A 25407-nucleotide genomic window follows, 5' to 3' on the forward strand; every position below is an offset into this window, starting at 1 on the left:
CCAACACTTCTGCCAGATAGATGCTATTATCCCTATTTCACAGATAAAGAAACAAAGGCTCAGAGAAATTAAATGAATTGGCCAAAGGGACACCTAGCAAGTAAGAGGTAATACTAATATTTGAACCTATTGTTGTCTTGCTCTGACACTCAAAATTAAGAGTACTGCTTATGTACTGTTTGATTTTTTTTTTCAGTATGTGTACTACTTGAATAGCTATATATTGTGTGAATCTAAGGCCAGAAAATATGACAATGGCAAATAAACCAAAGTTGTACATGGGCAATAAATACTTCAAATAATATGTTTAACAACTGTATTGTTTAAAAACCCATAGGCTATGCAAACATGAAATTAGGCAGACATCAAGCTTTCTAGAGATGAAAAATAATTAGAAACTTTGAGTTTATCTGATAAATGTCAAAATATTTTATAATATACATCAGAGAATGGTTTCATTAAAGAGTAGGTCTTCTTCAATTTTTAAAGGCCACAGTATGATTCATCATGATTCATTTCACTTAGGTGACGTTCAAATGTGCAAATACCTGATGCAAATACCAAATCCTAATTTCGAATACAATATACAGAACTCGTGCCAAACAGTTTCTATTTTATAAAACATCATCGCAGTTTGATGTGTTAAAGTTTTTAAAAAGAATAATTAGAATGTTACATAGAGATGTAAGGGAGACAGAAATAAATATTATGGTATAATTTGTGTCACTTTAGACACACTTGATGGTGTGAAATGTATTACTGGATGGTGTAAAACACAGATATTCATGCCCAGGCATCAGGTTGTAGGTATGTACTTTTTTGCCACGTACTACAGACAGGTGCAGCTTTTGGAATGTCTGAGTAGCAGGGGGAACTTGTCTTGCCACTTTTTGTCCTTTTTGAGATCTTTCATTCAATGGTCTTCTCCTTTGCTCTACTCCTTCAAGGTACTGAGATACATAACATTTTATCATTTCAAGAAAATGTAACAACTATTTAATACACATTGTCTAAAATATTTAAACATTAATATCTTATTCCTAAAGAGGATGTATTTCTGGAGAGGAAGAACTCCAAAAATGAGAACTGCTGGGACTTGGGAAAGCTCTTCAGGGAAAGATTTTACACACTTTCTGTGATCTTTGAGCATACCAGGTAAATTGGCCACCCACTCTGTCTTCTCTTCTAGCCTCAGGGCAATGGTAGATATCAAGCAAGGTGTTGTTCAAGACACAGAGACACCCGCCTTAAGCAGGCAGATTGAAACCTTGGGAACCAGATAAAAGGAGTCAAAAGGGATTGAAAGACAGATCTTTGTTTTGCCAAGTTCCCTGAAAGAAGTTCTAATATAGTAAGAAGGTCTCCACATTATTAGGGTTTGTGTATATAATGAAGCAAGCTGGTAAGGCTGAGGGTGAGAATTTTCCCTTTACTAAAGTTGGTCAAAACCCTAAAATTAGTACTAGAAATATTCCCCAGATAACTAGAAACAAGATAGTCAAACTTAAGCTATTGGCTTTAATAGTTATCCAACATAAGTTTCCAAGAAAAAAACTGAAACAGTTGTTTCAAGGAATTTGGATCATATAATCTTCTTAAGACCTGTTGTTATGAGGTTTCTATTTGTCAATACAGTTCAGAGTTATAAAACTGACCTCAATGATATGTACTTTTTAGAACTAAAAGAAATTGCATGAAATACAAGTTTTTCTCAGCTACATTTGTGAATGTATGCTTGCTACTCTCCCCTAACTAAAGGGTCTTTCTTTTTTTTACACACAATGAATAGTAATAAATGAAGTTTAAAATGATTTTAATGCCTAAAGTAACATCCTAGACACTAAGTCAACATGAATTGTCTTAATATCAATTGATAAGATATGAATACAACTTTTTAAAAAAGATAGGGGGATGGCTGAGAAATAAATCTATGCTTATACGGTCAATTAATCTATGACAAAAGAGGCAAGCGTATACAATGAAAAAATGACAGTGTCTTACACTCAGATCAATGGAACAGAATAGAGAACCCAGAAACAGACCCACAAACGTATGGCCAACTTATCTTTGACAAAGCAGAAAATATCCAATGGAATAAAGACAGTCTGTTCAGCAAGTGATGCTGGGAAAACTGGACAGCAACATGCAGAAAAAAGAACCTGGACCACTTTCTTACACCATACCCAAAAATAAACTCAAAATGGATGAAAGACCTAAACATGAGAGAGGAAGCCATCAAAATCCTCAAGGAGAAAGCAGGCAACAGCCTCTTTGATCTTGGCCCCAGCAACTTCTTACTCAACATGTCTCCAGAGGCAAGGGAAACAAAAGCAAAAATGAACTATTAGGACCTGTCAAAATAAAAAGCTTATACACAGTGAAGGAAACAATCAGCAAAACTAAAAGGCAACTGACAGAATGGGAGAAGATATTTGCAAATGACATATCAGATAAAGGGTTAGTATCCAAAATTTACAAAGAACTTATCAAACTCAACACCCAAAAAACAAATAATCCAATGAAGAAATGGACAAAGACATATATAGACACTTCTCCAAAGAAGACATCCAGATGGCCAACTGACACATGCAAAAATGCTCAACATCACTCATCATCAGGGAAATACAAATCAGAACCACAATGAGATACCACCTCACGCCTGTCACAATGGCTAACATGAAAAACTCAGGCAACAACAGATGTTGGCGAGGATGCAGAGAAACAGGATCTCTTTTGCACTGCTGGTGGGAATGCAAACTGGTGCAGCCACTCTGGAAAACAGTATGGAAGTTCCTCAAAAAATTAAAAATAGAACTACCCTGTGACCCAGCAACTGCACTACTAGGTATTTATCCAAGGGATACAGGTGTGCTGTTTCGAAAGGACACATGCATCCCAGTGTTTATAACAGCACTATCAACAATAGCCAAAGTATGGAAAGAGCCCAAATGTCCATCGATGGATGAACAGATAAAGAAGATATGAAAAAAAAATATAAGAAGATATGGTATATATATGTATATACACACAATGGAGTATTACTCAGCAATCAAAAAGAATGAAATCTTTCCATTAACAACTACATGGATGGAACTAGAGGGTATTATGCTAAGCAAAATTAGTCAGTCAGAGCAAGACAAATATCATATAACTTCACTCATATGAGAACTTTAAGAAACAAAACAGATGAACATAAGGGAAGGGAAGCAAAAATAATATAAAAACAGGGAGGGGGACGAAACATAAGAGACTCTTAAATATAGAGAACAAACAGAAGGTTGCTGGAGTGGTGGTGGGAGGGGGGATGGGCTAAATGGATAAAGGGCATTAAGGAATCTACTCCTGTAATCATTGTTGCACTGTATGCTAACTAACTTGGATGTAAATTAAAAAAAAAAATAATAATTTTTTTAAAAAGACAGTGTCTTAAATAAATGATCCAGGAAAAACTGGCCAACTACATGCAAAAGAACGAAGCTGGACTACTTCCTTACACCATAAACAAAAATAAACTCAAAATGGATTAAAGACCTAAATGTGAGACCTGAAACCATGAAACTCCTAGAAGAGAACACAAACAGTAATCTTTGACATTGTTCTACAGAAACATTTTTCTAGACATGTCTCTTCAGGCAAGGGAAACAAAAGCAAAAATAAACTATTTGGACTACACCAAAATAAAAAGCTTCTGCACAGCAAAGGAAACCATCAATGAAACAAAAAGGCAACCTACTGAAACGAAAGATGATATTTGAAAATGATCTGATAAGGGTTTTATATCCAAAATATATGTAGAATTTATATAATACCAAAAACCCAATTAACCCAATTAAGAAGTGAGCAGAGGACTTAAATAGACATTTTTCAAAAGAAGACATACAGATGGCCAACAGATACATGAGGTTCGACATCACTCATCATCAGGGAAAGGCAAATCAAAACCACAATAAGATATCAACTTACACCTGTCAGAACGGCTAGAATCAAAAAGACAAGAAATAACAAGTATTGGCAAGAACTGGAGAAAAAGAAACCTTTGTACACTGTTGGTGGGAGTCCTAACCAATGGAACCACTATGGAAAATAGTATGGACGCACTAAAAAAAAATTGAAAATACAAATATCATGTAATCCAGTAATTCTACTACTGGGTATTTATCTAAAGAAAATGAAAATACTAATTAAAAAAGATATATGGACCCGTATGTTTTATTGCAGCATTATTTACAATAGCCAAGATATGGAAGCAAACCAAGTGTCCATTGACAGATGAATGGATGAAGAAGTATACATATATACATACAATGGGATATTACTCAGCCATAAAAAATGAGATCTTGGCATCTGTGACAACATGGATGGACCTAGAGGGTATTATGCTAAGTGAAAGACAAATACCATATGATTCACTTTCATATGGAATCTAAAAACAAAACAAATGAGCAAACAAAAAAAGTAGAAATAGACCCATAAACAGCAAATTGGTGGTTGCCCGAGAAGAGGGGAATAGGGAGATGGGCAAAATGGGTGAAGGGGAGTGAGAGGTCCTGACTTTCAGATAAAAACGCAATAAAATGGAATGCAGGAAACACTTTGAATTTGGATACAGTGATCAAAAGACCTCTCTTTACATCCTCTCAGATAGGTCTCAAATAATAGGAATGGATACATTATGACAAAACATTAATGAGATGTACTGGCTAGTCACATGAAGGCTGTACGTGTGCAAAAAAATTACAAATATCTTTGGTAGTGTGTACATAACTCTATTACTCAGCCTGATTTCCCTCCTGGGTCCTCTTGTCTTGGAAAACATGCAAACAAAGAGGTCAAGTGCAGGATCCATCTTAACCCTTAAAGGGGAGAGAGGAAAAGTGAATGGCTTAAGCTTAAAACCCAGGAAGGTGTATTCCCACTGGGTACTCCCCAAGCTGGGTGATTCCATTTACAATCATCTTCCATCTCAACAAAATATCATATGGCATACTTCTGATGGTTGTACTTCATAAATCTTTGGGGTTATTTCTTTTAAATCCAGGTTTCAAAGCACTTCTAAGAAAGAGTCTGTTGTTTAATTAACTGCCTTGATTCCTTTGTCTGATCCAAACTGTTACAAGCAGATAAGCAAGCATGTGATGCCAAAGATACAAACGACATGATCTGAACGGCGGAAAGTGGGCCCCACATCTTAACCAGAAATTCACTGCTTAGAGCCCCTGTGAACGTCGAGCACAATATGAATCAACACATGAAGCTTCACTTTCTTTTATTGTTCATCCTTCACTTTCTAGATAGGGAAGATTATTTTGTTATAGCAAAAATAGGATAAAAATGTTCAAAAGAAACCTGGACAGGTGCTGAGACTAAAGCACTCATTAATGCCTTCATGAAATAATCCTATTTCTCAAAATACAGAATGAGAAAATCCTCTATATAGTCACAGTAATGCATAGTAGGAAATCATTACCAGCTAAATGAGAGCTCTAATGTAGAATATGGAGAAAATCAGGTGCTATCTGATTTTCTATCTGAACATTAGAAAGTCTCATTTAGGAATCAATTCTCAGTGCCATCTGTATAAGACAGTCTTAATTTGGCATAACATTATTCTGTCTGTTATACACCTGCTTGTTCCCTGGACTATGAAAGGAAAATAGCAATTTTTCAAGCATAATAATCCTAATATCTTTTTAATTAATATAGATATTGAAATTAAAAAAATAAAACTCAGCTATATGCCAGTAGCATGTCAGATATTTCAGAGAATAAGGTACAGTATTCATAACCGCTTGGATTATTTTGGATTATCCAAAACAATTTTGTTGAAAAAATGCAAATGGTTTTTTTGAAAGGAATCTTCTTGCAAAGCCATTAAGATAACATGGATATGAAGGTACATTACAGAAAAATACAGGAAGATCCAATGTCATCAATAAGATTCATGCATCTACATTTCTAGATATCACCTGGAGACAGCATCAATTAATCTTTTTTATGAAACTTAATTTTTTTTAGTCTCTCATGATTATCAATTTTTAAAGAACACATGAAACATTGAATGAAGGGTAAAATTTAGGCTGTTATGGTCATTTTCTTTACCTCAATGATCAACCTGTAAATCACTGAAAATTATAAATTGAAGAACTAACACAAGTTCTGCATTCGACTCAACAATGATAGTCAAAACCTAATAATATTTATAGTTAATGGCTTAAAAGGGGGAAAAAATAAACTATCCTTCCCCCCAAATTCTAACTAGTTTCTGACATACCAATTATGTTCTAGCAATTGCTTGCTATACCTTTAATCATCATAAATATTTATAACAAGGACAATGTCCTCAGGCTTTTGATTGAGATTTTAAATTGCCCTCTAAGTAATTAACTGCTAAAATTACCCATTTGTCTAAAATTGATATTATGCTAAGAAACAAACCATTAGTTAATAGTGAATATTTATTTCACAATGTCATGTTGAGAACAGATATATTTTGTGGGCAAAATAGCAAATGATTCTAGAAATTTAGTTAACATTGACAATTTTTGTTATGAGTTTATTTTTTGTTGTGAGTTTATTATTATTTTTTTGTTATGAGTTTACTTAGTATTTACCAGGAATATACATCAAGAAAGATAAACTTTAACAGATGTTTTGCTGAGAATTAGCATAAAATTACTGTAGAATTCTATGCCTTATTATGAAATCACAAATTATGTATCATTCCAGTTGTTCTTTTCTCTTTCATTTTTCAATGATCTATCATGTTTGTAATGCTTAAAATTGTATCTGATTCACATTAAAGAACAATCTCAATTCTTAGGTACATGACATCCCACAGTATTAATGTAAACAAGGATATATGAAATCTAAACAAAAATATTCACATTTTTAGAATCCAAGACAAATGCTTTACATATATTTTTATGCTGCCCAATAATCAAACTAAAAGTCAAAATTGCCAGATTTAGAAACAAAAAGGTCTGATCACTGTACTTTCCTTCTGTTCCCTGTAATGAATATTCAGTATCTACAACATTCCAAACATTTAATGATCCACAAGCTATTTAGGTAAACACAGAGCTTTGGAGTTACTAAAGAATATGCTCTTTTAATATAAAAGTGGATCTCACCTGGTTTTCCCATCTCCTTAAATTTATAAAGAACCATTACAAGGTCTTATTTTAGCTCAACTGTTTTTTTTTTAAATTAACATCTCAGCCTTATGAACAGCTGTTAACTTAGTAAATATTATTCTTATGCTCTTCATTTTGCATTTATAGATTTAAGTGACAATAAATATCACAACGTGAAAAAAATGCATTAATATATCAAACAGAAATACCTGTGGGACATCTGTCACTATATCACAGTCAGACTACTTTGAGAATAATTTCACCTGCAGTGCAGATCCTAAATGTAACCCTGGAGGAGGGCATTGTGTCTAAGCAGGTGAAGAAAAGCCAGTGCATAATTAGGTGAGTGGCCTCCCATGGAAACCAACATGGTAATAAGGGCCGTCTGCTTCCGTGCATGGCAATTCAGATGCCAAAACACAGGCATTAACAAGCTGCATTCTATTTTTTAACTTCCCACACCCTCAGAGAAGATAAGAGTACTATCTTCAATATGAAAATGATGATAAAACTATGTGACTGAGTGCATATAAAGCTAAATAATAAGCTACTTACAGTAATTTAATGTATTAATCATGTAGTGTAGGGAGAAGAACATTGGACAGAGTCAAAAAACCTTTTCTAGGATACTAATCCTGGAAGGAGCTTGCCTGGCTATAGCAGAATCACTCAGAGGTATTTTTCCTTTTTAATTTTACCAACATTAACATTTAAATTATTATGACTATGTAAATATTATTTAGACCTGAGCCATTTAGTTTACTATGAATACTTTTACCCCCACCCCCACCCACACACAATAATTTGGTTTTCCTGGTGTTACTGATGATCTAGTTCTTTTGTTTATTGGTTTGTTTTCCTTTGGTTAGTTTTCTTTGCAGTTAGTGCTAACTCAACACCAAACTCTTTTCCCATCTCATAAATCTTCTCAAACACATTAGGTATTTTACCTAACAATTTCCTCTTCTTGGAAATCTCTCCTGGAAACCCCTGACCTGCTCCAACTGGACCAGTGGACTACTCTCCCAGACTAATGCATAACTGTCATCCTGGGATTCTTTTCAGCATTGTCCTGAAAACCTCCTGCATCTCTCTCTGTGGTAGCCTCTGTTTCTTGGTTTCTTTGTCTTCTCTGCCTTGGTTTATACCCTGAATTCTAGTGGAGTACATCCTCAAGTAGCTTCCTGAGAAAGGATGTACAGTGGGCATTATGTTCAACTTTTTGAATATCTGAAAATAATTACTTTACCTTCACAATTGATAGTTTGTATAGAATACTAGGTTGAGAGAATAATTTTATTTATTTATTTTTTTTAAGTAAGCTCTAAACTCAATATAGGGCTTGAAATCATGATCATGAGATCAAGAGTCACATGCTCTACTGACTGAGCCAGCCAGGCTCCCTGAGGGAATAATTTTAAATACGAACTTTCAAGCCACTGTCCCAGTGCTGTCTCCCTTCCAGTGTTGCTGCTGAAAAGGCTAAGCCACTATAATTCTATCACAGTAAAGCCGTTTCCTTTTGTAGGATTTTTCTTCAAAACCAGCGTTCTAAAATTTTGAAATAAGGAATCTTATTGTCAGTCTATTTTCATTAAATATTATGGGCATTTAATGGACCCTCTTAATCTTGAAATTCACATCCTCCACAGCTGGAAAAAGTGTAGTTGAATGACTATTACTTTGATGATTCCTCCTGCATATTTTCTCCAATTATTCAGAGGTTGGATCCCCTGGACTGGACCTCTAATTTTTTTTTGATACTTTCTTTCTCATTTTTCAGATCTGTGCTTTATACTCTATTTTCTGGAAAACTTCTTTACCTTTATCACCCATGTTTTTTTGTTATTTTTTATGTCTTTCATCATATTTGTTTAAGGCTTATGTTTGAGAGGCAGAGAGAGTGTGTGCATGCATGCAAGTGGAGGAGGGGCAGAAACAGAGGGAGACAGGATCCAAAGCTGGTTCTGCACTACCAGCACAGAGTGCAACACAGGGCTCAAACTCATTAACTGTGAGATCATGACCTGAGCCAAAATCAAGAGGCAGACGCTCAGCTGATGGAACCACTCAGGCACCACTCTGTCATCATATTGTTAATTTCTAAAGCAACCTTCTGTTCACTAAGTTCCTTTTTTAAAAAAAATAACTTATCATTCTTATTTTATAGATATACTATAGTTCTTCTACATCTTTGAGAGTATTAATAATTTTTTGATGTCTTCTTTACAATCTTTCTCTAATTTAATGCACACAACTTTGCTTCCTCCAAGTTACTTATGTCAAAGGAGGTCTTTGCTGTAGAGTTGCCTGGATTCTTTAGGTCTGTTCTGTTGGACTGATCAGATTCTTCACAAAAGACACTTCCAATTTTCAACCTTGAAGCATGGGTCTGACACTTATTTTTTGAAGCACCACAGGCCAGACCCTGTCTCTCATGCTCTTCCCCATCCCCACCTACTGGCCCAGCCCCTGTCCACAGCGATCACCCCACCGGCAGAGTGAAGAGCAGCAGAGGCAGGCTGTAAGTCTGTGAGAGGGTGACATGCCAGGGTTGTTAGCTAGCACACATGTCCTCCACAGGTAAAGCCATGCAGGGTCACAGGGAGAGCAAGGGGACACTGTGGATCATGGGAGGCAACCTGGGCTCTCAGCACTGGGTCTGAGCAAATGCCCACCTCTTCCTACTTAAAGGAATTTTTAAATATTATTCTGGATTTGGAAGAGAGGAGAGAATATATATACATTTAAAGCTTTGCAGGTGACTCTGCCATGGAGCCACGTTTGAAGACCTTTAAATGACTACTGAGGTTTCCTGTACACGTAAATATTTCAAGAAGTAAGACTGTCCAGTACATTTTGGCAAATCCTCAAGGAGCCGAGATTTCTTTTTTTTTAATTAATTAATTAATTAATTAATTTATTTATTTATTTATTTTTCAATGTATGAAATTTATTGTCAAATTGGTTTCCATACAACACCCAGTGCTCATCCCAAAAGGTGCCCTCCTCAATACCCATCACCCACCCTTCCCTCCCTCCCACCCCCCATCAACCCTCAGTTTGTTCTCAGTTTTTAAGAGTCTCTTATGCTTTGAAGGAGCTGAGATTTCAATAGCTATGTGTAAAGGGATACTATACATCAATACATTTTGCTGACTTTCAGTTACTCAAAATGGTATAAGAAGAGGTAAATCACATTACAGGCAAAAATGTAGTGAGGCATCAATCTGTGATCACATCAAGCAACTTCTGAGTATATATAATTCCTGCTCTATATGACTAATATCCAGACTCACTGTGTATGTTTCGTCCAATTTCTGTGACATTATTTCTATTCTGACTGCACAATGAATTCACCATTAAGTTTCTCACCACAGCCTAGGAAGGCACTAACTATTAAACCATGTTTACTGCCATGGCACAACAAGGGCTGGGAATAGGTAGCAAACACTAGGTATTTGAAGAACAACGAATGACCATGGAATAAAAGAAAAGCTTGCAAAACTTGGATAAGAGTTGTTGAAACATGATTTCAAGTACATACTAGTTGCTGAAAAACGGCAGCCTAGAAGTCAAGTTCCTCGAGACCACTAGGAGATAAAGGAAAAATAAAATGTAATGGAAAAAGCAGAACTTACAAATGCCACAAAAATTACCAGTGACACTGGCCTGAGTATGGTGAACATGGTGATGCTTTGTGGAATAAGCTTTTTTCTTTGTTTCACCAACAAAAATTTCCACCAATACTTAGCTCATAACTAATGACACACAGAGGGTTGATAAGAAAACCAAGCAAGAATAATAAAAATCCAGTGATGTCATGGTTCTTTTTGAAAAGGTTCAGTCAGCTCTTTAATCTCAATCTTGTCACTGAACTTGGAAGTCAAGAAGTCAAAGTTTGCTCAGAGTAGCTGTTGATTTTCACTGAGATTGGCAGGCTCAGCCCCCTAGAGCTGAGACCCCTGGGTCCCCTAGAGCTGAAGGTCTCACTAACTGGGTTCTCTACAGATCCCCAGGGTTAAAGTAGGAAACAAGAGTAAGGATGTATTGTACTATTGGTTTTGAACCTAATCATCCCTAAGAAGAGAACATTTAATGTGTAAATAAGAGAACTTAAAATGTTTCAATGTTTAGGAAAAAAACCAAAATTATGTTCATGTTATGATATTAATGTTTGGAGTTGGACTTAAACATGGCCAAGATTGACGAAACGAGTCTTTCCATCTGTTAAAGTTTCTTCCCCAATTTAAGACTAAATAATTGTTTATGTCAACGGATACTGATTTTGAAGAAAAATGAACAAAGAATTTAAATTATTTATCTATCATAAATATCTAAGATAAATTATTTATCTATCAATAAAACAAAAAACAACAAAAAAAGAGCTATATGAAACAACAGACTATATTGATTCTATTATTGATTCTATTATTTGTCTAAAACCATATTGATTCTATTATTTGTCTAAAACACAATGCTATTTCAGAATTGCTACAAGTTCCTGCATTTTAAAATTATACAACATAGGGGTGCCTGGATGGCTCAGAGATGAGCGTCTACCTTCGGCTCAGGTCATGATCTCACAATCAGAGCTTACGTTGGGCTCTGTGCTGACAGTTCAGAGCCTGGAGCCTCCTTCAGATTCTCCCTCTCTCTCTGCCCCTCCCCCCAGTCACACTCTATCTCCCACTGTCTCTCAAAAATGAATAAACGTTAAAAAAATTTTTTAATTAAAAAAGTTATACAACATAACTGGCCACCATAAAAATCATCATTAATACCACAAATATTAACAATCACCTACAACGTATTAAAAATAAGAAAATCAACATTAGAAAAATAGGTAATATATAAGAACAGGCAATGTAATTACAAACAGTCAAGATCTTAACATGTGAAAAGATACTTGATGTCACTAGCAGCCAAGAAAACACTAACATAAAAGGTATTGCAATTTTACTTATCAGAATGGCAAAAATTAAAATGATTGGTTATGGTCAATGCTCATGACAGTAAAGAAAAACAGTCCTCCTATAATTTACAAACTTGCGGGCAAATGTTCCAGTCAAATTCATTAAAACTGAAATCTTGTCTCTTAGTAAAGAAAATCCATTAACTAGATATATAAAAGAAGTAAGAATGTAAAGGTTTCATACTATTATTTACCCTAGAATTCATTACAATAGCAACATTCTAGAAACAAGCCAAGATCCATGAATAAGAAACAGTTGAAAATTATGGTTTTTTTCATACTATGGACTCATATGCAGTTTTCAGGAAGATTAAACTACAATCATACATTGATTTTAAAGGATATCCATGATACATATTTTAAAAAGACATACAATAACATGTTATTTTTATAGAGCAAAATAAACACACACAAAATACCATACGTGCATATATATTTTTATAAGCAAAGAGAAAAGTACAAAAGAAACATGCCTGCTGCAAAGAGCGGTGCCAATAGATAATGCCTAGGAAGAAATGGGCAGAGTTTTTCTTTACATACATCCATATCACTCCATTGATTCTCAGGATCATGAAAGGTAGTCATTTGAACTACAGAATGTGAGCACATCATTAAACCTTCATATATAACTTTGGTATCTTCTGACGCTCTCACAGATGTCAAGAAAGAATCTCCTATTTGAAGCATGAAATTTTGAAACAATTTCCAAGATGGGTGCTAGGTCAGATGTTAGAAAAACTTAGTTCTTTTGACACACAGCAATCCAATTTGTAATAAAAGAAATGAAGAAGAGCAGTAGGAAACTGTTATCTGTTTGTACATACAAACAAAAAAAATATGTACTATGAACCCACCATAACGTTTTGGATCATAGTATTTTGTACTGAAACTTACTGATACTTTAGTATGAAGTTCTAAGGGAGAGCTACCTGAAACTCTCTTCTCTTAAAAACACTGTTAAAACAGCATTCCAGTGGATCTCACTTATTATTAGCATGAAACAAAAATAGAATTAAATCTAAATAATAATATTCCAGTGAAAAGACTTAATGTTTAAACATAGTTTCCAATCACTCAAGAGAGCACTAACCATGGTTTACTTCAATATCACTTCTCTTTACACAACAATTTTTTTAAGTTATGGTAGAGAGATTAGACTTTGATGAAAAAAAATACACATGAAGAATGCTAACCGCTGGCTTAAAAAGATCTTTTCCTACCTTCACATTATCTGGATGCAGCCCCCCAGGGTGCTTGTCCATGTACTGACACAAATCAGTGTGCTGGAAGAAAAAGGGGAAAATGTATTAACATCCCTCTGGCTATAACATGATGAATCAATATTTTTCTACTTCAAAGTCACTACTGCCTTCTGAACAAAGCAAATATAAGACAAGTGGGTGGATTTTTTCTTTGTATGTAGCCGAATGCTTCTCCGCCCTCTCGTTTTTAACCACAATTGAATCATTACCTTTATCTTTAGGCTCTGTTTTGTATTACACATATCTGTGTATTAGAAGGTATCCATGTCCATAATTTAAGTGCCTAATTTCCTCCTCATTGAAAGTATATTTTTTAGCAAAACAAAACAAAACAAAACTTAACTGTAAATATGGGTACCATACCTGAAAAAAACTAAACCAAAACACATACACATAACACACACTAAACCAATTACATTGCCAATTATCTTGTATTTTTCAAGTGCAAATGCAGGTAATGATTATTTATTTTGTATGAGATGAGAATACTACAAATATATCATTCTAGCAAAATTAATCACTATTTACTTAAAATTCTCATAACTATATTCATTAAAAAATAATTTTCAGGTTTCCAGAACTCCTGAATGTATCTGCCAAAATATATTTTTAAATGAATAGAAACACTTTCAAAATTATAAATTAAGACAAATATATCAGGTATAACTTTTTTTTAAGTTTTTATTTAAATTCCACTTAGTTAACACAGAGGGTAGTATTAGTCTCAGGTGTAGAGTTTAGTGATTCAACCTTTACATAAAACAGCCATGCTTATCACAGCATGTAACTTAAAAGGAATATCTCTAAGTAACATTTTTTGCTGTTACTCTTTTAAAAATATCCCCAGCTCAATTTGCCTACAACTGTATTTATTTTCATCTTAATGCTTCTTATGTTTATATAATGAATTATATAGAAATTTGAAAAAACATGTAGAGTTGTTATTCCAAGTTTTCTTCTCTTCTTAGAGGGTACTATAAGATTTATAACATTGAAACATTTTATCATTCTGGAAAAGCCACTGAACATGAGTATTTATGCCCTATTATCAAGCTTCAATTATTGAAGAATTTAGAGTTTATGTTATATTCAAGAATCTTGCTACAGTCATGGTAACAGGTCAGACTTCTTTATTGCATGCCAGGTTGGTACTGCTGAGGATACAGAACAAAATTAGCATGCATTGATTATTCACTGTGCACTTCTTGAGCCTTTCTTGTGTTCCAGGCACTACACTAGTCACTAAAGACACAGAATTAAATTAAACAGTTGCAAAAAGAAAAAACAAAAACAAAAGCAAAAGCAAAACAAAAACAAAAACAAACAAAACAAAACAAAACAAAAAAACCCAGACATGCCGATAATTACAATAAAGTATGTTATATATTATTTTAAGAACAGTACTGGGTAATGTTTGAGGGCATAGTAAGGGGAATTTATTGTGGTGTAGAGACTTTGGAAAAGTCTCTCAAAGAAGTTACACTTGAATAGAGAATGAAAGAAGCCAACTGAAGGGCAACAGGACAGAAGAAATGCTCTTAGATATGTTCTAAGACAATATTGCCTTTATCTTAGACCACACCAAAGGTGTTTAGCTTCCAAATCAAAGTCAAACTCCATGAGGACAGAAACTATGTTTAATTTGGAAATTATTGCCTCTTTGGCCCAACAAAATGTCAAACACAGAGAAGAGCTTAATACAGGTGGAAATAGTTTTACATATAGTATAGCTTACTTAAAAAATACTCTAAAAGATGATTATGAGTTCCATGGAGTTTTTCCTGAGTGACTATATAAAAGTTTGATATCATGCATTTACCAAACTGAGGAATGAATTCTGGTTCCCAAATTGCCATTCTGTAACTCCATATTGTTAATTCCTCTCTCCTTTCGAATATGGCTAACACCTCCCTTAAAGAAGACTTCTGAAGAACAAAGAAAATAGTACATGAGATAGGGGCACCTGGGTGGCTCAGCTGTTTGAGCGACTGACTTCAGCTCAGGTCATGATCTCACGGTTTGTGAGTTTGAGCCCCGCGTCGGACTCTGTGCTGACAGCTCAGAGCCTGGAGCCTGCTTCGGATTCTGTGTCTCCCTCTCTCTCTCTGCCCCTCCCCTACTCATGCTCTGTCTCTCCCTGTCTCAGAAATAAATAGACATTAAAAAAAATAGTACATGAGAAAGTACTTTTCACCTATAAAATGATATACAAAAATAAGGTATCATTTAAAATATTGCCCATTATATAACAGAATCCACAGAGGAAGAACTGTATCTAATTTGTTCACTGCTTCACATGCAACAAATAAAATGATAAATGGAAAGTATATCAATAATTATATATCCATGACATGTTAAAAATTCCTAATAAAAAATATAAAATCTCAGGCGCCTGGGTGGCTCAGTCAGTTGGGCATCTGACTTCTGCTCAGGTCATGATTTCACAGCTCATGAGTTTGAGCCCCGCATCAGGCTCTGTGCTGACAGCTTGGAGCCTGGAGCCTGCTTTGGATTCTGTCTCCCTCTCTCTCTGCTTCTCCCTCGCTCATACTCTGTCTCTCTCTCCTTCAAAAATAAATAAACATTAAACATTTTTTTAAATGTAAAATCTCAGTTTACAAAACAAGAAAATCCAATTCATGTTATTTCCAAGATATGATCTAGAAACCATAAGCAACAAAAACTTTGAAAATAAAAAATGCTATATTTTATTTTATACTTCATACTTACATATTTATATTGTTATTTATACGGATAATATTAATAAAAAAGAATAATCATATCAATGTAAATATCAGACATAATAGAATTCAAGGAAAATGTATTAAACATTATGTACTTAACAACATGGCATACCAATATATACCAAAAGTTGGTAAAAATAAAAGAAGAAACTGATAATTTCACAAAATCTTCAGGGGCTTAGCTTACTTAGTTCAAGGATCAACAAACAGAATTTACCAGAAAAAAAAAAAAAGGAAGGTTATAAGGAATATGAATAACACAATTAAATAGAGTGTTTACTTTTGTGCCCAGTAAACTCATGCTACACGTTTTTTAAATAAGAATGGCATACTCAAAAACTTAATGTATTAGACACAGATAAAGACTTAAAAGTTAGAAAGCAGAAGTCATATTCTCTTCCCACAACTAAATAAAATTAACATCAAAATGTACTGTATTTCATCAACCCTACGACCTACAATTCTTTTTTATCTCTGACATTGGAACAATAGCATGAATCTCCTATTTTCCAGGCAGTATTTGGACTACAGTTGTCATTGCCTGTGTTAGAGCAAACTTTTTAGTTTGCTTTATTTGAGGAATTATTTGTAACTCTGATGGCATGGGTCATCAACAAGAAATGTAAGGACCATCTGAGGGTAAAATATGGAAGCATGAGATGTAACTGTTATCCTCGGATGGTCCTTACATTTCTTGTAAACCATTTATTAAAAAATTTCAGGTAATATTTTATGAAAAGTGCCAAAATTAATATCTGTAGGGCTCTTTTAGTGGGCATGAAAAACTCTGATAAGAAAGCACTAAATCACAGTTTAATTGAGCATTTTTATCTTTCTTCCTAGTACATCAAGGAATGTTTCTTCTAGTCAATGGGGTCTTAAGTTCCATGACAGCAGGGATAAAATAAAAATGGAGAAAATCAGTTAAAAGGAGAGAATAAGAAAAGGAGGAACAAAGAAAATCTATTTTTCTAGAAATTAAAAAAAAATTTAAAAACCCCAAAATGTTTAAATTATTTAAAAATGAAAGATAGTGAGATACAACATAAATTTCAAAGCAATGGAAAATGGCCAGAGTATTACTGAACAGGGTCAGGGACATTTAAACCTTTGCCCAAAGCAATCTACATATTCAATGCAATCCCTATCAAAATAACACCAGTATTCTTCACAGAGCTAAAAGGAACAATCCTAAAATTTATATGGAACCAAAAAAGACCCCGAACAGCCAAAGCAATCTTGGAAAAGAAAACCAAAGCTAGAGGCATCACAATCCTAGACTTCAAGCTGTATTACAAAGCTGTAATCATCCAGACAGTATGTACTGGCACAAAAACAGACACTCAGATCAATGGAACAAAATAGAGAATCCAGAAATGGACCCACAAACGTATGGTCAACTCATCTTTGACAAAGCAGAAAAGAATACTCAATGGAATAAAGGCAATCTCTTCAGCAACCGGTGCTGGGAAAACTGGACGACGACATGCAGAAGAATGAACCTGGACCACTTACTTACACCATATACAAAAATACTCAAAATGGATGAAAGACCTAAACCCAAGACAGGAAAAATCAAAATCCTTGAGGAGAAAGAAGGCAACAATCTCTTTGACCTTGGCCGCAGCAACTTCTTATTCAACATGTCTCCGGAGGCAAGGGAAACAAAAGCAAAAATGAACTATTGGGACCTCATCAAACTAAAAAGCTTCTACACAGCAAAGGAAACAATCAGCAAAACTAAAAGGCTACTGACAGAATGGGAGAAGATATTTGCAAATGACATATCAGATAAAAGGTTAGTATCAAAAATCTATAAAGTACTTATCAAACTCAACACCCCCCCAAAAAAATTATCTAGTGAAGAAATGGACAAAATACATGAATAGACACTTTTCCAAAGAAGACACACAGATGGCCAACAGACACATGAAAAAATGCTCAACATCATTCATCATCCGGGAAATACAACATAAGTAAATCTATTAATGTGAACTTCTAAAATTAACAAAGAAGTGGAATGGTGTAGGGTACAAAATTTTCACAGTATTATATATCTGACATTTAGATTTAATGCTAATTTTGTATAAATAAGATTTATTACTTGCTGATTTTGCATAATAAATAAGACAAGGTCTCTGCTCTCATAAAGCTTATATTCTGTGGATTGTACATACTTGTGAATTATTTTAATTTTTTTCCAAAAGACATATTCAAGCTTGTTGCTTAAAATATTAAAAATTCCACATGAGTGAAATCATACAGTATTGGTTTTTCTCTGACTTATTTTGGTTAGCATAATACTCTCTAGCTCCTTCCATGTAGTTGCAAATGGCCAACTATATCTCACAATAGATATATGTATCTTACAACTTCTTTATCCATTCATCAGTAGATGGAATTTAAGAAACAAAACATGAACATAGTGGGAAACAACAGAGAGAGGCAAATCATAAAACAGACTCTTACCTATGGAGAACGACCTGAGGGTTGCTGAAAGGGAGGTGGGTGGGAAGATAGGTAAAATAGGTGATGGGGATCAAGGATGAGCACTGGGTGTAATAAGTACATGATGAATCACTAAAATCTATACCTGAAACTAATATTATACTGTATGTTAACAAGGGGAATTTAAATAAAAACTTGGAATATAAATAAATAAATAAATAAAGCTAAAAAACAAACAAACAAACAAACCTGAGGAAGGAAACATATCAGGAGTGGGGGGAAAATATTCCTGATCCTCAACATACACAGATATCCTTCTAAGTATATAACCAATGACATTAGCATTATGAATTGCAGGGAGGAGGCTTCTCCAAAATGAAGTGTTGGGAAACTTTTTACATTTATTCATTTAAATTCAACTTAGTTAACATGCAGTGTAGTATTGGTTTCATAAAGAATTTTCCAAACCTTCTAAATTTCAAAACTCATATTTCCTTAGATGTATGGCATCAAAATGTGTGTGTGTCTGCATATATATCACATGCATATACACATGGCTGTCTAGCTGTATAACCTTGGGTAGGTTAGATAACCTCTATATATCAGAATCTTCTTGTGTATAATGAGAATTATCCTAATACACCTACCTCAAATGGATAATATGAAAATTAATGATTAAAAATCATAATGGTTTCAGAATACTACCCAGCACATAGTAGATGCTACAGATGGTGATGATGATGATGATGATGATGATTTTATGTGGTGTGTTTACAATAGTGGGGGTTTGGGGAGGATTACAATTAAAAATGGAATGATAAATACGGTCAGAAAACTGGAACTCCTAGGGGTAGCACTGCATCCTTATTATGTTCTTCCTGTCTATTTAACCAGACATTCCTATTCACACTCCACCACTCTCTATACACAGGCAGTGAGACTACATCTAGCCAATATGCAATGAACCTCAGACTGCTCTGGGTGATCAGGGGCAAGACTCGGCAGAATCTCGGATGGAAAAAGAAAGAAGAGATAGTACAAGGTACCACTTTGTACCTTAGCAAACTTCTGTTCTACCTGCATTAAAAATGGTTTATCCACGGGATACAGGTGTGCTGTTTCGAAGGGACACATGCACCCCCATGTTTATAGCAGCACTATCAACAATAGCCAAAGTATGGAAAGAGCCCAAATGTCCATCGATGGATGAATGGATAAAGAAAATGTGGTATATACATACAGTGGAGTATTACTCACAATCAAAAAGAATGAAATCTTGCCATTTGCAACTACGTGGATGGAACTGGAGGGTGTTATGCTAAGTGAAATTAGTCAGAGAAAGACACATATCATATGACTTCACTCACATGAGGACTTTAAGAGACAAAACAGATGAACATAAGGGAACGGAAATAAAAATAATATAAAAACAGGGAGGGGGACAAAACAGAAGGGACTCATAAATATGGAGAACAAACTGAGGGTTGCTGGAGGGGTTATAGGAGGGGGGTGGGCTAAATGGGTAAGGGGCATTAAGGAATCTACTCCTGAAATCATTGTTTCACTATATGCTAATTTGGATGTAAATTTTAAAAAATAAAAAAGAAAATTTAAAAAAAAGAAAAAAGAAAAAATCGTTTCTTCTCTCTCTCCCTACCCCTCCCTCCCTCCCTCTCTCTGTTTTAATACATAGTATCATGCTTGGATCTTCATTAGATGTGCCTAACTTACAAATTTCATTACATCTCTTCTTTCTCATTTCTCTCTTTAGTTCCACCCATTGGATTATAGGACTCTTATCTTTGCACTGGTCCAGAAATACAATACTAAAGTTGACAATAATGCTAGAAGGTACTTCTTTGTCATTCCATTTTTTAAAGTCATCCTAGGTTTAAAGAGAAGGCTCTTATGGCATATGACCAACAGATCAGTATCCCCTGATGAGACACGGATAATCTCAGATTCATCTGGCTTGATCTCTGGCTATTTCTTATTCCGATACTAAAAGAAGCAGGTCACTTAGACTAGATGCCTGGTGAATGAAGATTACACAAATTCCTCTTCACCCTCCCATCTCTATCTTGGCTCTTGGCTGACACTCCTCTTTCCCTCACTACATTATGCCTCACCTCATGTTGCAACACCTCCCTCTATTCAATCCATCACTGCTGCTGTTCTTCAGGGTAATGCCTTTAGAAGCACTTGTGTTTGATAGGTGTATACCTGAATACCTAAGAACACTTCATCAATCTTCCATGTAGTGGATGGTTTTAAATGAAGCTACCAAGTATGGCTAGACTTACAGACCAAGCAGGAGACACAGTGAGAGCAGAAAAGGCTCCAAAGGCTCAGTCCCCACACTAGCATATATTTCTTTCAAAATGAGTTTCCTCCTTCCTCAATGTCAATTACCCATCAGGTACCATTTACTTGGTTATTAACATAGGCGTCTCTGGGAAAACATAGCTGAAATCCTAACACCCTGAACAATAAATGCTCTCTGTAAAGGAGTTTGCCATTTTTGTAATTTGGGTTTTCCCATACTGATTTGATTACTTGGTGGCTGGATCACTTTAGAAGGCAGGAGAAAAATCTCCCTTTATAAAAAGGCAGGATATAGGAAGACCACAACAAATTGGAAAGACTTTTTACTCATAAGCACTTTGACACAGTAGAGCCTCTATTAATTTCAATCATATGTAGACCTGGGAACTGCATCACTAGCAGCCATGAGATTTAAAGGGAAAGACATGAAAGAAAACTACAAAGATAAATTATGGATATAACGACCATTTCAAAACAGGCCCAAGTGGAGAAGAGACCTTTAAAAGAGGACAGGGAAGAGAGGCCAGCCAGAAGAAAAGACGAGAAACAAGCTAGAGTATGAAACTCAGCTCTTCATATTTCCACTCTCCAGCCCTTACTCTGTTTGAAACTGACTTTGGCTCAGGAGAAAGCAGCACTATCCCTCCACTGAGATCCACTGGGAAAAAGGTTCTCTGGAAACCACAAACTCAGACACTTCTTGCACATGAAATGTTACCTATTCCAGGGCAGAAACAAGTACAAGTCAACTGTGAAGTAGGCTTCACCATTCGGTATGTGCTTACGTTTCTTTTTAAACAACACATTAGCCATGAAGTGGGGTCTTCCAATTGCTAGATTCTCAAATAATCAAGACATCAAGTCCTTCAGAGAAGTTATGTTTTAGCATTAGCACTGGCTTTCAGACTGAGCTTTCCTCCTCAGAAAGGAATCCAAATAAAGCCCCTTCCCAAACACATGCATTTGTTTCCATTTTCCTATAATGTTAAGTATAGTGTCCACTATATTTGGCAGCTAATTTTGATGTTCTTCAGAAGCACTGCCAAAATATGACGTTGAAAATAGCACAACCCTATTTTTAGCACCTAGGCTAAAAATAAGGAAGTTTTTCCACGGGGATAACCAACAGAAATCCTCATTTTTAAGTTATGTTAAGTTTAGCCTCCACAGCCTTTGCTTCTGTTTCCTTTACTTTTCCATGTTAATAGTGAGAGGAGAGTCAGTATATTTAAGCCTGGTATAATTTTTACAACATTAAAAAAAAACCTACTTCACAAGGGTAAGAATATGAAAAGATTCCATAAGATAATGACAACTTCTGAATTTCTTTATTCTTCAGGGATAGGCTTACTTTATGTTTAAATGCCAAGGTTCAGCTATAGTTGCATTTTGAAATTAATGAAAATTTGATTTTATAAAACAAAAAAAAGTGAGAAGATGATAAAGAAAAAAGATGGGATTTGTTAACAACTAGTTGATAAACATGTGCAAGTTGGAAGCATAAAAATATAGATAGAGCTCTCCTCTCCCTGACTGTTGATTATTTACGAAGCTCTCCCGTCCTCATCAGTCTGATTCTAGACACTCCAATTTCTTCCACGTAAGTGACTCATTATAAAGAACCTTTAAATAATACTGACTGGTAAGAGGTCACATTAAAAAAACCCCGCAAATTTCAAAGAACAAGAGCAATTATTTCCACTCTTTGGTGATAGTGCATGTGGTCCCCAAATTAATGGCTACAACAGTAACTGCCAGTGTGACCAAGGCAATGACTATGGCAGATGTTTACTTGTGATGCTTACTCTATTACTGGCTAATGTCACCTTCATTACCATTGTCCCGTATCTTAAACACACCACAGGCATTCTAACTAAAACCACACTTGAAGGGTAGCTGTGAACTTTGGTAGAACTCACTGTCATTTTAGTTTTTAATCTATTTCACCTGCAGCTCATTAACATCACGTAATTCACTGGGGAACAGTTGCTGCTAGAGGCAACTGAAGAAAACAGAGAAGTTGAGCCCTCCTTTCTTTTACAGCAATCAATGCCATTCTCCTCTAGCTATAATCTCTGTTTTAATCAGCCTACATTGCTGTAAGAATTAACACATCAAATTACTGAGCAGGTAGTTTCAAACTGCTCTGATATGAAGTCCACAGGTTTAAATTGACTTTGAAATTGCATTTTCTTCCCATTAAGCTTTATAGTACTCATCTATTTCATTCCCAAATCATAATTAATGAAATTTTAATGCTGCTAGTTCCAACATGTGAGTATCATTCATTAGTGGGAAAAAATAAAAACATTAACCAACTTTACCTTTAAAACAAAATCACAGCCATTTAAGATGCTTTATAGAGGAAGTCAGTATATACCAAAGGGGCCCATTTTTAAAACAGTGGTTAAAATATAAAACTGTCAGTATTCTCTCAAATGCTATTTAGCCTTTATGCTAATACACTGAAATCCCTTATCTTTAACTACAAAAAACAAGACATTCATGAACAAGTACAAAAGTGCTATCTCTTCCTTCTGAAGTAGAAATTCTAATTACTACTAGATTATTGTGCCTCAAGTTGCATCATGGGACACGGTATGACAAAAGAGGCAATATGGTCTTTCAATCTATTCCATCATCACCTAAAGATAAGTTCTCAAGTAGAATACTCTCAAATATTCAATTGTTCCTGCACAGAATTATTTTACATATTACTTGGTTTTGAGCCACTTAGGAAATGTTTTAAATTCTATCCAGTAAACCACACGTATTCCCTGGGGAGGGCAGAGATGACTCACACACACAGTAGTTCAAACTACATAAAAATCCTCCCATAGCTATCACGGTGCTGTGGTTCATTCCTAATTAAGTTCCCTATTTAAAAAATCATATAATGCCTTCTCCTTCTCCTTTCCGGTCATAATAAACCTATATTGGACTTTGCTATCCCATAATTCTGCCTAACTGGTTTCAGTTGCCATTTGTGATTCCAAATTGCATGGGCAGCCCGAGGCTGGTAACTGGAATAGGAAGCATTTCCAACCACATTCCCATCATGTAAAACCAGCAACCTGAAAGATCTTTTAAAACAAAAAACTTACTATTTGACTTCTGGCAATGACACTATGGATGGACAGATTATATAGCTCTATTCAGGCAGTAAGACTGTTGTGAGCCATTCTTCTCTGATAAAAAGAATGCAGACATTCATGCTCTAAGAAACAATTCAAGTGTCTGAAGTAGTTTCAATATTGTAATGGCCTATTCATACATGGAATAAATATCTATATCCATATCTCTAAATCTATAATTTATTTAGTTTATAAAACTTCTAGAATGTATACATTATTTTCCTCTTAAAATTAAATAAATTCAAAGTATAAATTTGGAAAGTTTCAAGAAACTTGGGGCAGAGGGGGTGAGATCTTCCAGAAGTAGAGCATTGTGGTTCTACAGAAGGATATGTTATTCCTGCATCAGAAGAATGTGTAAAATGTTTTCTCTTCCAACAGTAAAGGGAAGAGCTACCAGTATGGTTTATATGTCCTCTAGGAAACCATTCACAAGACTAAACCATACAATAAATTTTAATGGAGTCAAATAGACACTTTAAAAAGATGTTCATATTATTTTGAAGCCAGTTTGATTTTCAAAAGGAAAAATAAAAAGCCAATGGGTATAAAGAATGGAATGCTCTGATCATCCAACATCCTCCAAACTTTGGGGAAAGAAAAAGAGGTTAACAAAGTGGGCCACATAAAATGTTTTGGAGTCAAAGCATGAGATCAAAGAGAAAAGAAGTGAAATAGTTTTCAGGAGTATCAGCTCTGAAAACACCTTCTGGAGCTGCCCTGCTAGAAATAGGGAGATGCTGAAATTATAGGATAAAAGCAACATGAGGGAGAAAAGTTAGAAACAGAGAACTAAAATGGAAAAGAGGACAGAAAAAGGGCAATAAAGAGGGAATGGAGGTAAAAGAATCAAAGGTTCAGGTCTGAGACCTTTGCTAGCTGCAAAGCAGGAAAAGGGATTTTTGTCTTAGTTTTTTGTTTTTTAATAATATTGGTTCTAAGAGGTAAGAGTACTGATCATACCAGATGTATGGTTCAAAAAACTTTAGAAATTATACTGTAATAAGCTTCAGGTACATGTTTTTCTAATTTTAAAAACAGTAATTCTGGAACACATAATTCAATGAAAATATTACACAATTATAATTTGCTAAATTGTCACCTGACTTTTTGGCATAAGAAATGAAAATCAAATATACATTTTCCAAATCTTAGAATGAGTAAAGTATCATAAAATGTATTATAACGAATAAAAGCTATTCACTATTTAGGAGCTCAGTGATGACTTTGAGGGAAATAAGAATGACAGTCAAATAAATGTGACTAATACTCTTCTTTTTCTTACCTAAAATGAAACATTTATAACCTTGTTCATATCACTTGATCCAGTAGTAAAAATATTAGGAGGTTTTCTCCCCTATGGAAACGCAGAGGGATATATTAGAA

General features: G+C 34.8%; 1 protein-coding gene across 7 annotated transcripts in view; it reads right to left on the bottom strand.

Moving 5' to 3' along the window:
* CDK14 (cyclin dependent kinase 14) overlaps nt 1-25407 on the bottom strand; it is a 599181-nt gene that overhangs the window by 286237 nt on the left and 287537 nt on the right. For all 7 annotated transcript variants that reach the window (XR_008296846.1, XM_027071858.2, XM_027071854.2 and 4 more), the window contains one exon: nt 13329-13391. Coding sequence is in view for 6 of the 7 variants with exons in the window: in XM_027071858.2 (XP_026927659.1) it covers nt 13329-13391 (63 nt within the window). In the remaining variant the exon portion in view is untranslated. The remainder of the gene's footprint in view (nt 1-13328; nt 13392-25407) is intronic.

Source organism: Acinonyx jubatus, chromosome A2 (assembly GCF_027475565.1).
Source record: "Acinonyx jubatus isolate Ajub_Pintada_27869175 chromosome A2, VMU_Ajub_asm_v1.0, whole genome shotgun sequence".
Taxonomy (NCBI): domain Eukaryota; kingdom Metazoa; phylum Chordata; class Mammalia; order Carnivora; family Felidae; genus Acinonyx; species Acinonyx jubatus.